General features: G+C 42.1%; 1 protein-coding gene across 1 annotated transcript in view; it reads right to left on the bottom strand.

Moving 5' to 3' along the window:
• Positions 1 to 9,191: 9,191 nt before the first annotated feature.
• The window catches only part of ELMO1 (engulfment and cell motility 1), a 344,558-nt gene continuing 338,897 nt past the window's right edge, over positions 9,192 to 14,852 (bottom strand). The window contains exons 20-21 of the mRNA XM_056857534.1: positions 13,819 to 13,896; positions 9,192 to 9,464 (exon numbers count right to left, since the gene is read on the bottom strand). Of these exons, the coding sequence (XP_056713512.1) occupies positions 9,264 to 9,464; positions 13,819 to 13,896 (279 nt within the window). The 3' untranslated portion in view covers positions 9,192 to 9,263. The remainder of the gene's footprint in view (positions 9,465 to 13,818; positions 13,897 to 14,852) is intronic.

Genomic DNA, 14,852 nt, shown 5'->3' with positions numbered 1-14,852 from the left:
GAACAGACTGCTGGACTTGATGGGCCTTGGTCTGATCCAGCAGGGCCTTTCTAATGTTCTTATGAGATACTGGTTGTCACCGTTTCCCAATATTTACATGCATGTGGGTACTCCCACAACACATGATACAATGCCAACAACCCCCATCTATGTTGTAAATTCTTGATCGGCTGTTTAAATAATATTCTCCCGACTACAAATTTACTGTAAATATTGAACCTTTCATAAATTGAGGCCATTTTCTGTCCTCCCCCTCCCCAGGTCCTGATTAAAAACTTGCCTATTTAATATATTGTTTCTGTGACAGTGACATCTAATGTCTTTTCTCTCTCCTCTCTGTTGCCTAGCACAAGTTGCATTCAGAGAAGGGAAGGTAATTACTGGGAAAGGTGCTGCTTTCCTTTATAAAGTGCCATTCTAAGAGAAGCAAAGAAAGTGAAGCGCATCTCAGGTAGAGCAGAAAGGACCTGTTTGGGCAAAGAGAGGGAAGGGGAGGCAGACTGAGCGACATTCTGAAGTTCAAGTGATACGACACCGACATCTCTTGGAAAATGGCAGCCCCTCATTTGACAAGCGATTGAGAACCGAGAGAGTGACAGGGTTTAAAGGCTGGTTCTAGGGAGGGATTTAATTGCAGTGCTCAATCAGATCACAAAATCACATCGTGACAATTTAAGTAGACAGAGTAATTCAAAACACGCCACGATGCCATGGAAGACCAACTCCTTTCCCAGATGAATAATTCAAGGCTGTTGTGTGCCATGGAGTCCATTTTCTTCTTCTTCACCTCTATTTACGGAATTTGGTTGGCCCTCTCTCATGTCAGGCATCACTGTCCCTCCTCTCTTCCTCACAGGGGTATCAGTCATGTGTCATTCCCCAAAGAGGTTTGAGAAACCATTAAAAAACCATCTATGTATAAAAAAATGTGTCAAGGTTAAACCGTTGTCCCTCACATGCTAATTTTGTATATTCAAAGTGGTGGCGTGTTCAAGCACACAATTCCCACCTGCAGTCTGAAGTGGTGCAAGAAAAGCTTTAGAAGAAGGAGGAGGAGGAGGAGGAGGAGTTGGTTTTTATATGCCGACTTTCTCCACCACTTAAGGAAGAATCAAACCACCTTACAATCACCTTCCCTTCCCCTCCCCACAACAGGCACCCTGTGAGGTAGGTGAGGCTGAGAGAGCTCTAAGGAAGCTGTGACTAGCCCAAGGTCACCCAGCTGGCTTCATGTGGAGGAGTGGGGAAACCAACCCGGTTCACTAGATTAGCATTTGCTACTCATGTGGAGGAGTGGGGAATCAAACCCAGTTCTTCAGATAAGAGTCCACCACTCTAAACCACTGCTCTTTAACCGCTACACCACGCTGGCTCTCACTTGATATTGCTGAATGTATAAGCTGGTTCTGAGCACTCCCTTTTGGGAAGACAATTTTTTCCCAAACCAAAAAGACCAAGTCCAGCAGTTTTCTTGCTGTGTTGGGAAATGTACCTGCAGATATAGATCCAAACATCAACTATCACATGTGGTCCCCAGAGGGTTGCCAGCTCCGGGTTGGGAAATACCTAAAGATTTTGGGGGTGGAGGCTGAGGAGGGCGGGGTTTGGAGAAAAGAGGGACTTAAATGGGGTATAATGCCATACAGTCCACCTTCAAAAGCGGACATTTTCTCCAGGTGAGGGGATTTCTGTCGCCTGGGGAGCAGTAGTAATAGCAGGAGATCTCCAGCCACCCCCTGGAGGTTGGCGTCCCTAGGTCTCCATTTGCATTGCTGGACATGAATGGAAAAAGTGCTCTGCCATAATCGCAAATCTGTGTGAGTGACTGCTCCTCAGTCAGGGCCAGAATGCCTATTGAAGAAACCAGATTAGATGGAAGGAAAATACAACAACTATTTAGGGCAGCGGCAGCAGAAACTTTGCTGAAACCGTCTCTTCTGTCTGTGATCATTCTCTGAGGGCCAAACTAGATGCCATTTTAGAGTCGAATTTGACCATTTAAAAAAATGCTGCGAGGGCCTGATCCTGATTGGGTCTGTGGCACAGGTGATTGTGTCCCCCCCCCCCTCCGGGTGTTTTGATATTTCAAAAGGGATGGGAGGAAGGGCACGATTGCTTGGTCCTTCCAAGCCATGGACCTGATCAGGATCAGGCCTTCACAGCATTTTTTTTTTAAAGGTCAAATTCTTTTGGTGTTGGCAGCCACGGGTCGAACCAGTGGCTGCCACAGCATCTAGTTTGGCCCTGAGTATTTCTACTTGGGGCAGCATTCCAAGAAACCAATTGTACCATATTGTAGGATTTATTTTCAATTAAGATTTCCAACTGCTACTTTTTTTAAAATTGTGGGAACCAACATCACTCTTAGTTTTTTACATTTTGATTTTTCTAGACATCCTGATGCATGTATGCAGATGACATTTCTTCTGCCTGTCAACTTTTATTTAAAAATGTATAACCTGCTTTCCCTGCAGCTCACGGTGACATGCAGTAATACATCTAAATATTAAAATATAGTAGTAAACACACAACAAAGAGAAAATTGCTTGCAAGAAAAATAAGCCTAATACATATACGACACAATTCAGGAAAAAATGTTTCTCTTGGCAATCCAGACCAACGCAAATAGCAAGGACATGTGTTCTTGCTATTTGTGTTGGTTTGGATTGCCAAGATAAACTTTTTTTCCTGAATTGTGTCGTATATGTGTTAGGCTTATTTTTATGTCTATTATGAGTCCTTATGGGAAGCCCATATTAAACTGTTGATAAAAGATATTTCACATTTCTCTGCAAAAGACAAAGTGGCTTTCCTTTTGGATGACCGGCACTCTTGCACTACGGAGAAGGTAGCATAGTTTCTTCTGGCTGCCATGGGAATTCAAGGAACCATGCGCAACCTAACTGATTGCCACCACAAATTAAATTTTATTTATTTGTTGTATATTTTAATATTGGATATCCTTTTTTACGTATGTTACTGTAACCATTATGCCAATAAAGATATTGATTGATTGCTGCCTTATACTGAATCAGACCCTTGGTCCATCAAGGTCAGTATTGTATACTCAGACTGGCAGCGCCTCTCCAGGGTCTCAGGCAGAGGTCTTTCACATCACCTACTTGCCTAGTCCCTTTAATTGGAGATGCTAGGGATTGAACCTGGGACCTTTTGCATGCCAAGCAGATGCTCTACCACTGAGCTACAGCCCCTGCCCTAAGAGAAGAAAGGGAAGACCATTAGGGAAGTAGCTTGGGTTACATCCACTGGCAAGTTGTTCCATAACTTTGGTCCAATAATCAAAATACCCAATTTCTAGTCACGGATAAATATGCTAATCATGTAGACAGGTCTGCCAGAAGGAGAACCTGGGCTATTCTGAGCTGGCGTATGGGTTTATACCAGGAGATTGTGGAACAGAGGAAGGGCGCTAGATAGATGCCAGCTTCTAAACAAGCATGTTGAAATATGATTGCTAGTCATAGGAGAATTAAGGTATCTGCCCCTGGAGAGACAAAGAATTATTAAGATTGAGATAAAAAAAGAAAAGAAAATTACTGCATGTACCCATGTATGCATAATGCACAAGCTCTATGGAAATGTTATGTAAAAAGTCATCTTCATGGGGAAAAGAGACACAGCTTGGTTTTTCTCATACAAGGTTTTTGCATTAGTTGCTTATAGAAGGAAAAAAAACAGCTTATGCAGAAACAAATCTCTAAATCCAGGCCCAAATATTTTCATTCTCAGTGTTTCAGCCATATCTTTACTAATGTCAAGGAAATAAATAACATACTTGATGGCAATGTATCAAGATGCAATGCTTTCAGGTACTAATCAATTATCATATCAATAAAGTAACAAGTGATTCCATTTCATTACCCCCCCCAAAAAAAAAATTCTATTGAGAGTTTTAGATAACAAAACAATCCCTCAAATCAGAAAAGAATTCATAGCATTGTTATTAACAGCAGCTGAAGTTCTAGTGGCAAGACGTTGGAAGTGGAAAAAAACCTACCAGCAGGTACAATAAAATTTGGGAAACAATAGCCTAGAGCCATGCATTCGGTAAAACCTGGAATAATTTCAGCTTTGCTGGGTTTGGGTTTTACCGGATGCAAAAAAGTAGGGAAAATAGCCTAGCCAAAATGGCCGATTCCCAGATAAGCCGAAAAAATATTTGGCTTTTCCAGTTCGGCCATTTCCCTCCTTGCTTCAGGCAGGCAGGGGAAGATTCACTTAGACCCACGCTGCCAGGATCTTGACAAAGCGCTCCCCCCTGCCTTCCTGGAAGTCCCGGGGAGGCAGGTGGGGAAAGCTTCAGACTGATCCACGCCGAATTTCTTCGGTATTTTTCAGGTTCGGGTTTATTAACCCAATTTTTTTTTGAAAAATCCAGGGTTTCTGGGTTTTTTGAACATTTTCAGGTTCATTAAATCCAAACCCGAAAAATACCCGGGGGTGGGGTGAACAGTGCACAGCCTTAGCAGGGACGTTTCCCCGTGGTCACCCCCTCCAACTGCTTTGGGGCTTCCTTTTGATTATGCGTGCCTTTTCCGCCTCACACTCCCTGCGAGTTTTGCCCGCATTTTCCAGATTCTGGCTAAAACAGCATCTGGAAAACACAAGCTAAATGCGTGGGGAGAGCGAGGCGACCTCTGACGGGCAGAAAAAGCATGCATAATCAAAAGGAAGCCCCAAAGCAGCAGGTGGGGTGACCACAGGCAAACATCCCTGCATAAAACGCCAAGATCCTGATGCAACTGTAAAGTATGGAAAATCCCAATTTTTACCTCAAAAGTTTTAGAAGAAATTGTTCCCATTTATTTCATATGCAAAAACAGTGAAAGAATATGGTATAAGACTATCTATATTTAAAGTAGTATTTTAATATACTAATGTATATATAATATAAAGAAGGGAACCTTCAAGGCCTTGCAAGGGGGATCTCATTTCCTCTCCTCCACTATTTCCTCTTTCTAATCCCTGGCATCCTCCATAGCCTTGCCCCCTTTTCCTGCTTCCTTCTCTCCTTCCTACCCACCAGTCAACCTACCTTTATCTGCCACCCCTGTCTTCAGCTTTCCCTGCTTCACTTCCCCTGGCAGACTCTTCCCGTACAAAGTTCAGCCCAGTTGCACACTGGGCTGGGCAGAGCTGTGTACTGCTGGACAGGTTGGGCCTAATTCCACAATGGGGAACTGCAAGGACTTATGGGGAGCACCTTACTTTCCCCTGTATCACCCTGCTCACACGATTACTTCCCTCCTGTCAGTCCCCATATTTTAACTTTTCCTGTTTCCTTCTCTCCTTCTCACCCATCCATCAACCTAAGTTTTATCGGTCCCCCATCTTCAGCTATTTTATTATTTATTCACTTTACTTATATCCCACCTTTCTCCCCAATGGGGACCCAAAACATCTTACATCATACTCCTCTCCTCTATTTAATCTGCACAACAATCCCTGAGAGGTAGGCTAGGCCAAAAAAGGGTGACTGTCACATTTGCACTGCCTCCTGAGCAGTTTGCTGTGCCATAGCCAGCAAGCCGAACAGGATTCCTCAAACCCCGTGAAACTGCTCTATGCAGTTCACGGGCTGCACCACCATTTTTGTTGCCGTAAGTTCACTCCAGCAAAAGTGGGCTCTCCTGGGGCGAAAGGGCTCAGGGAACCAACTAAAGTCAGCCCCACCCCTAGGAACGCCCCCTTTGACATTGGTGCAGGCCTATGCTGGAGGTATGTTGGTTTGTATGTGACTGTGCTGGCACCCATGTGTGGTGCTGTTGTGCTGCTCCCTGGCGTCGGCGTAAATGCCCCATCGTCGGTGTAAATGCCCATTTAGCCAGCGCAAGCGGCATTTACGCCAGTGCCAGGGTTACTCTGCCTGTTACAGGCTTTGACATATTAGAGCACATGAACTATGGAATTAGTGTTGTACATATGCAGAAATATTCAATGTAAAACCAAGCTACACATATGAACTACAAACTATACACAAGAGGCTTATATTTCCTTTTAAAAGGAAAGAGAGCCTGGATATTCTTTGCCAGAGGCTTGTGTTTCTGAATTACTCTGTCAAAGGTTTCAGTGTTAGTGAAAGTGCTCATAGCACTTCTGCAGCACCTCCTACATTTTTTAGGCTACAGAGCAGAGTGTTCACTTCCAACCTTTCCAATGACTTCAAGTGCAGAAATGCTCTCCACACACTATACTCCAAGGGCATATCATGCTAACTAAGATGTAATGATGTAATGAAAACAATATAATGTATTTTAAGATTTAAACATGAAAACATGATGCTAGAAATTAATGAATAGATTCAATATCAATGTATTTTTCTGGAGATGAGAATGATGGTAAAATTTATTATATATAGAGATAACAAGACTCAAAACTGACTGTTTAAGGTTTAGCAAAATAGCCTGGTGGAAGAGGAAATCCTTATTTGGTAGTATAAAGGGAAGCCACAGAGCATGTGCAGTACAACTGCATTTTGTTTGTGCTCAAGGTTCAAGCCCATTGAAGGTGACTTAAACAGTATAAATACAGGCAGGGAGAGGGCTAGAACTTCAGACCTCTAAGGGAGGCTCAGAAGATGGTATTGGTATGTATGGCTTTACAAATATATTATTCTAGAATGTGAATTAGATACTTTGAACTAAATCAGACTTCTTTAACTGTTATATTTTAAGTGTTGGATTTTATAACTGAGTAGTATGTAAAACTTGCTTGCTTTACTGTATACATTGTTACTAAATGTAAAGACTTTGTAATACTTGCATATACACACACACATATATATATATACACACAATTACATTGGAGCACATCAATAAAAAGACTTACTTTTTTGAGTAAAGTAGTTGAGTCCTGCTTAGTAGGTGACTAACTGAATAAGATAACATACCACTTCTCAGGAAGGGATCGATTCTAAGAGCATAGTCACTCAAAAGGCACTGACCCGCTTCACGCCTCCTAAGGGCTTCCGCCCCCACCCCCAGGATTGCTCCATAACTTGCCTGTGTTTGTTGGAGCTAGGTTGACCCTGACTGATCATGTAAAGTTTAGAGGTTCTTCTAGTCCCAACCTTGTTACTGGGAGCCATAGTTAGGATTGGCTTTTACCATTTATGTTTAGTTCAGCAGCTCTCCTTGATTTAGCAGAATGGGACATGCTGATCCATATTACTGTAACCCCTAGAATGTATTATTGTAATGGTGTTCTACATAGGGCTGCCCTTGAAGACAGTCTAGAAGTTTATGCTGGTGTAGATTGCAGCAGTCTGCCTCTTAGCTGGTATGGACAGCCCAGCAGTTAAGATCTAGAGATCTGAGATCTACTGCCTTTTTGGTGGCCGTAAACATTTTATGGAATGGGTTACCAGAAAAGTGATGGAGCCCCATCCGAAGCAATTTTTTTGAATGGAATCTAAAACTATGCAGGTTTCCCCAGACTGACTTTTTAAAAGAATATTTTTAGTTTGTACACTGGGCTACGATAAAAGTTTGAGCTAGTTTATTTTATTTATTGTGGGTTATGGGTTTTATCTTTTATTTACTATTTATTATGGTTTTAGATCCTGCAAGGGCAGGATCTAATTTTTAAGTAAATATTTTATATTTGGGTTTCTGAGCACAAAGAGAGAAGCAACTTTCAGTGAATTATTATGTTTTTCATGCCAAGAGCAAAAATCATGAATGGGGACAGGAATGAACTTCCACCCAACCCCTATCAGCTAGCGACCACAGGGATTATTTTTTTTGTCTTTTAGCAATACAGCTATATTTATTTGCACAAATTCTTGATGGCTATTGACCTGCAAGTATCACTTGAGATATGCTTGCTGCTTGTGGCACTTTGTGGTCTGAATTGTGAGAGCTGATTCATGTAGGGATATTTGTCCCAAGCTTCAGGCAAGATGTCAGGACTGGATGGTCTTACGGTTCCTTCCAACTTTACGATTCTGTGACTAATTGTCATGCAGACCATGATCCCCATAACGGCCAGATGCCACACAAGAGTGGTCTTCTTATCAGCTCACAGATGCCATGTTGTTTCACTGCAAAGTGCAGAAGTAACAGAAATGACCAAAGATATGTAAGAACCTGAGAATGAAGACAAAATTCCAAAAATAAGCACAAGTCCAATTTTATTCAACAGCGACGTCAATGGGAATGTTGGTGCATTTTTTACTCACCCCAGATCAAATGATCAAGGGGCTACTTAGAAATTAAAAACAAAAAACAGATCTGTTTTTTTTAAAGTACACACAATACACTTTTCTTTTTCATTAAATATATATTTTTTGGCAAAGCCCATTCAAATGTTTTGTACAAAAAACAAATCTCTGGTAAATCTGCAACCTCCTACAAGTTTTTGGGGTACGGACTGGAACACATGGCAGTTTTCAGTGTCTACGGCATCTGCTCCTCTGAACACAAAATAATCCCAACCTGAACGAAACCAAAACAAATCAAAACACACTCCAACCCACCAGTTTTAATGATATGTAAGTACACAACAGAGACATAAAACAGCAACTGGGTTCATAAAGTGGAGTGGAAATCAGTTGGAGAGGGGACTCATTAAGATGTGGCTGTTAAGAGGTTAGAAATGATTGCAGGAAAAAGCTTCCATCCTAAGAAACAGTCACTTGACAAAGCACAAACAGGGAAGTTGCTGGTGTTAATGGAAATGTTGATAGTGGTGAATCATGATAACAATTGTGTAGAAGTTGAAAGCAGTTAATAATCTTCATTTTCACTGAAGCCGGCTATTGCGCCAATGCTGAATGAGTATAGAGCGGGGGAGACATCTCTCACCGCCCTCCACTTATGGTCGCTCCACCTCTTCTTTTATTTCTTCCCTTCCAGTTAGAGTACCTGCAATACTGGATTTGCTTTGGTGGTCAACCATTTTTGGCCATGCGGTCCTTTTTAAAATGTGGAATGTGTATTCCAGCATTTTAGAAACAAGGAAGATCCTCTCAGGGCATCTCGTAAATTGGAATATTCATTTGATCTTGCCTGATGGCCAATGAAAGCAGCATTTTGTACTAGCAAACAGGGAGGACAGGACTAGAGAGCAGGGTAGGAAGCAAGATGGGGAGAAATAAACGTTTTATGGTCCCCCAAAAGGAAGTCCAATGTGCATATCTTGGTCTCTTCTCTCTCTTTTTTTAAAAAAAAGCAACAACAACAAAGATCTTTCCAGTTATAATAATTCCAGTTTAAATGTAAGTCTCAGCGTGTCGAGCAGCTTTAGTTACAGTCGTAAACAAAGTCATAGTTGCTTGGCTCCTTCGGAATAGGCGGTGGAGCGTCGGGGATTTGTATGTTCTCCAGGTCCAGGAGACGAAGCTTAATCTCCATACTGAGCAGAGTGTCCAAGTCGTTGCGTGTCAGTTCGCTCATCATATCCTTTCCAAGAAGGGCATTGAGGCCATCTGTCCACACACAGTACTTTGTGTGTCCAAGAGAGAGACAGAGAGAAATGTCCATTAATCTTATTTTATGAAATGTACTAGTCTGCAAAACAAAGCAATATCTAGTAATTTTACGACACCGTTGTTTTAGGCAAAACATGCATGTTAGTAATACAAGAGCTTCTGTGTTACAAATGTCTTGGCAGCCTTGAGGCTATTACAGAATATGCTAATAAAAAATTAAAAAGTCTTTATCCTGCATCTGACTCACAAAAGCTTATGTTCGAATAAATTTTGTAAGTCTTTAAGACATCCACTGGACACCCCCTACCTTAGCCTGTGTTTACTATACTATGGAATTATTTCTTTGAAGATGGCTTCGAATATTACTCAAATGGAGGGAGGGTACAGGAAGAGCAAGGGACTTGTGCCTCCAGGGTGGGGACTGAATTGCGACTTTGTGCATCTCTGCTGTACTGGCATGTAACATTTGTACCGAGACCAGGGGCACATGGAGGAGATGCACCAGTTTCCATTTCACAACTTACACTGGAAGCCCCCATTCTCTGAAATGTTTAAAACTGTCTTCAGATTATGATGAACCTGAATTCTTGTTCTCTTCCCACACTGCTCCCTATTGACTCTCTTTACTGTATTAGATCTGCCACATCGTGAATTCAGACCCTTGCCTGTGGATCTAGTCCCATGGCATGGGCTCCCTGAAGAAGTCAGAAGGGTTTCCATGCTAGCCGATTTCTGGAAGCTTGTTTGCTCTTTTGACATTGGCTGTGTCTGGCTAAGGCAGGAGATAGATATTTTACCTGGTCATCATGCTATGCTTGAGGTTTTGTTTTAGTAGTTTGTAGTGATAGTGAATACTGGTTTTTGAACACATGAAGCTGACTTACACTGAATCAGACCCTTGGTCCTTCAAAGTCAGTATTGTTTACTCAGACCAGCAGTTGCTCTCCAGGGTCTCAGGAAGAGGTCTTTCACATCACCTACTTGCCTAGTCCCTTTAACTGGAGATGCCGGGGATTGAACCTGGGACCTTCTGCACGCCAAGCAGATGCTCTACTACTGAGCCATGGACCCTCCCCTAATACTGGTTTTTCTAAGCCATCTAAAGCCACTGTTGGTAGGACAGGTGGAGTATAAGTACTCTCTTTTTCTCCTTCTCTTGTAATACTAGAGCTCAGCGTCACCCAATGAAGTCAACAGACAATAGATTCTCAATGGGCAAAAGAATTTACTCAATGAGTAATTAAATTGTGGAATTCACTGCCAGAGGACGTAATGATGGCCGCTATCATAGACGGCTTTAAAAAAGGATCAGAAAGATTCATGGAGGATAAGCCACTAGCCATGGTGACCAAAGAGAACCTCCACATTCGCAGGCAGAAAACCTCTGAATAGCAGTGCTAGGAGGCGACATGAAAGGAAAACCATGTCCTATAGGCCTGTTTGTTCGCTCTCCAGGGCAACTGTCCAGCCACTGTTAGACCAGATGGACTGCTGGTCTGATCCAGCCGGGCTCTTCTTAAGTTTCTTAAGAAACAATCAAACGTATGGGAGTAGAAACAATGCCTCTCTTCTTCAGTAGTAGAGTTGAAGCCTATCTTCTTTCCTTCCCTTTTTTGCCTTCCCATGTTGCAAGGGTTGATGCCCTAAAAGAAACAGTGGCTTGGTCTGGTACTCCTGCCCATCAGGTCCTTTGCCATTTCCCCACATTCACATCTCTCTGACTAGAAGGGAGTTTGTGTATATTCTTCATGTCTATCCTAAGCAGAAATTATGCACAGATCTTGGTTTTATTGAAGAAAGGAACTATGTAGGTGCAAATCCATACGTTAGTAGTATACCTTATTAATATAAAATCAGTGTAACATGAGGCTGGGTTTATTTTGGAAAGTGTGAAGTCTGGCAATGTTATGCCCTTTTAAGTAATCATAATTATGTCAGAATAGCTTGACATTTAAAAGCAGTACTATAGATGCCGGATTAAGCTGCAAAAAAAGGTCTTCTAACATTTTCCCTCTATTAAAGAGAGAGAAAGAGAGAAAACCTGCCACATCACCCTCGAGCTGAAAACTCCAGATAAACATGGACTAAATAACTGTTTTAAATCAGCAGCAATCCCAGGGGACTGAAGTAACGGCAGTCAAATCCTATTGAATCAGTCACGCAAATTTATTACTAAAAGCCATTTATGCAACTGTGAACAAAAACGCTCCAATGGTATTGTCTAAAAATAAAGATTTCAATCACACTGGCCCGTGTCCTACTTTATAAGTGGAAAATTAAATCAACCATACTAGCGTTCCCCCCCTCATATAAATGATTCTCTTAGATTTCATGCCAAAGAATGGATTTTAAATTTAGCTGACCGTGTGCTACAAAATAGTGCTGAGCTTAAAAATAGCTGAAACTCTCTGTGTGCAGGAAAGTTTTTTTTTTTTTTTTAAAGCAAGCAAGCAAGCAAGCAAGCAAGCAAAAGGTTTCTAATACGAATGTGACAGGAAAAAATAAAGGAAAAAGCTGAATGGTACACTCTGCTCTGTGTTTATTACTTTAAAAGAACCAATCCACAATTCTCTTGGGTTGGAATTTGCTTTAAATGGCCACAGAAAGATGCAAATAAAATGGAAGAAGAAGAATTGGTTTTTATATGCCAACTTTCTTTATCACTTAACGAAGAATCAAACCGGCTTACAATCACCTTCCCTTCCCCTCCCCACAACAGACACCCTGTGAGGTAGGTGGGGCTGAGAGAGCTCTAAGAGATCTGTGACTAGCCCAAAGTCACCCAGCTGGCTTCAAGTGTAGGAGTGGGGAAACCAACCCGGTACACCAGATTAGAGTCCACCCCTCATGTGGAGGAGTGGGGAATCAAACCCGGTTCTCCAGATTAGAGTCCACTGCTCCAAACCACCGCTCTTAACCACTACACCACGCTGGAACTGTTGGGAATAAAGGAGAATTAGGGGGTTCTTCCTCCATCAATGACTATTCCAATGGCCAAGACGTTTGTGGGTCAGGCCTCTCTTAGGGAACCAGCAGGGACAGTAAAGGGCCCTATTCCCCTTTATGTCTTTACTCCTCCAGAATGTGGATTCCCACATTCTCTCTGTGTTATATAACTGCTATTATGTTCAAATTTTTGAAACTTTGTATGCTTGGTGAGGAAGGGGCTCAAAATTTCTGCTCAGGTGTTACGTTGTTCCAGTGTGGTGTAGTGGTTAAGAGTGGTGGAGTCTAATCTGGAGAACAGGGTTGGGAAAAACCTGGAGATTTTTAGGGCGGAGCCTGAGGAGGGCGGGGTTTGGGAAGGGGAGGGACTTCAATGCCATAGAGTACAATTGCCAAAGTGGCCATTTTCTCCAGGTGAACTGATCTCTATTGGCTGGAGATCAGCTGTAATAGCGGGAGATCTCCAGCTAGTACCTGGAGATCGGCAACCCTACTGTAGAACCGGGTTCGATTTCCCACTCCTCCACATGAAGCCTGCTGGGTGCCCTTGGGCCAGTCACAGTTCCCTCCGAACTCCCACCTAACCCACAAGGCGTCTGTTGAGGGGGAGGGGACTACAAATGGCTTTGAGACTCCTTACGGTCAAAATAAGCAGAGTATAAAAACCAACTCTTCTTTCTTTTTGGACATAGGCAAATTTTGGGATCCTGCTTTGGGGGTTGAGATTAAAAATGGGGTCACTCAGTGATGACAAAAAACCTCCCTTAGGGTGGGGCAGCAGTTTGCATCAAGGTCCTATCAAGATGAGACAGGTTCCCTCAAAGCATGCCCTTAGAGAGGCTGACGCTGATACATCTGACACAGAGTTAATTCATTCAAGATTTATTGGGGGCAGTGGGGTGGGGGAAGATTTATCTGTGTCTGCTTTCTGACTTTCACCACAGACATAATGAACTTTGCTTTCTTTAGAATGAAAACTTAAGCTCTCTCAATTTAACATTCGAAGCTTTAAACTCTTAAAAGCATGAGATCAAGACATACCCAAGGTATGGTGTGTCTACTTACTTTGCCCTTCAAGCAAAAGATTTAATGTAGGCCAACTTGCTTTCAACATCTATATCATTCTTAACAGAAGAGTCACTGCAATGGTATAAATCCACCCGCATAAATCAGTATCTCTGGTTAGTTCGCCACCCTCTTGGAGAACTTCTCCTCAAAGCCCCCTCAGGTGTGGTTTGATAACAGCTATTCAGAGATTTAGTAACCCCGCTGGCTGATTCTTGTAGAATCCTTGACAAAGTTCAGCTTGAACTCTCCAATTGCCAATTGAACATGGTGCTACTCAACCAGCCTCAGGGCAGATGAAATATTCTCTCTTTCCCCTTCCCGATTTCCTTTTTCACATGCCCATAGAGATTTACCTCATGCTTGTCAGGAGCAATGAAATCCAGGTGTCCGTTTGAGTCATGCAGTATAGAGAAAGCAAGCTCAAGCACCTCCTGTAAAAGGTAACGAAAATACTTAAACAATCAAAAAAAGCCTACCAAGTTTAACAGTTTCATAGTTCCCAGTAGTGTAGTAAAACAAAGGATTTGTCTTGCCTTTTGTGAACAAATTGCACAGGAAATGTAATGATGCTGTTATGTTCCCTTGCATAAAACAAAGTAAGTGTTCTTTTACAGAGTCTAGTCTAAGCCCATTGATTTCTACGGTTTTAGACTGGAGCAACTCTGCATTAGGATTCCACTGGAAATTGCTGTTTTACTTCATCTCTGGCAAGTCCAGGTAAATGACAAGCAACACACACAGCGCAATCCAAAGCACAGCTAAACCCTTCTATTTTTTTTAAGAACATAGTTTGGTTTGCTACGCCCAATCTTAAATCAAGCTGGGAGAAATCTGCTCATCAATAATGTCAGACAAAAGGGTACTAGCCCAGTTTTTCTTCTTGATATGGTAGCTTCCTATGGGAAGGAAGCAGTTTTACTTAGGAGAGCATTCCAACATACGATCCACCCAACTATGTTCTCAACTAGCACAGATCTGGGAAGGCTGTACAACGTGTGTGTTTGTTTTAAACATATGCATCAGTCCTTGTAGCCCTGGTTAAGAATGGGTAATACCTGCTGGCTGAGTTCCGTAGTGCCCCACTGGGACCTTCCATACTGAAACAAATGATACTCTATGAATAACTTTTTTTAAAGATCCCTACAAGACTCACCATAGATGAGCTGGATGGGGACTATGCAACATAAAATGAAAATGGTTTAGATTTCTTTCAGACTTCCTTCATCTGAAGACATGTCCCAGGCTGGATTTTACTTTATTATTGGCATACAAGACTTCTTCATAATTCAAGAAACTTTTAGTTAATTTAAGAGACTTTTAAAAAATACAATTTTGGACCACATACAGCCCATTCCAGAAACGCCAGCGTAACTGTGTTTAAACATGC

Source organism: Euleptes europaea, chromosome 11 (genome assembly GCF_029931775.1).
Source record: "Euleptes europaea isolate rEulEur1 chromosome 11, rEulEur1.hap1, whole genome shotgun sequence".
NCBI lineage: Eukaryota > Metazoa > Chordata > Lepidosauria > Squamata > Sphaerodactylidae > Euleptes > Euleptes europaea.
The sequence above is the reverse complement of the archived record's forward strand: the minus strand, read 5'-3'. Positions and strand labels throughout refer to the sequence as shown.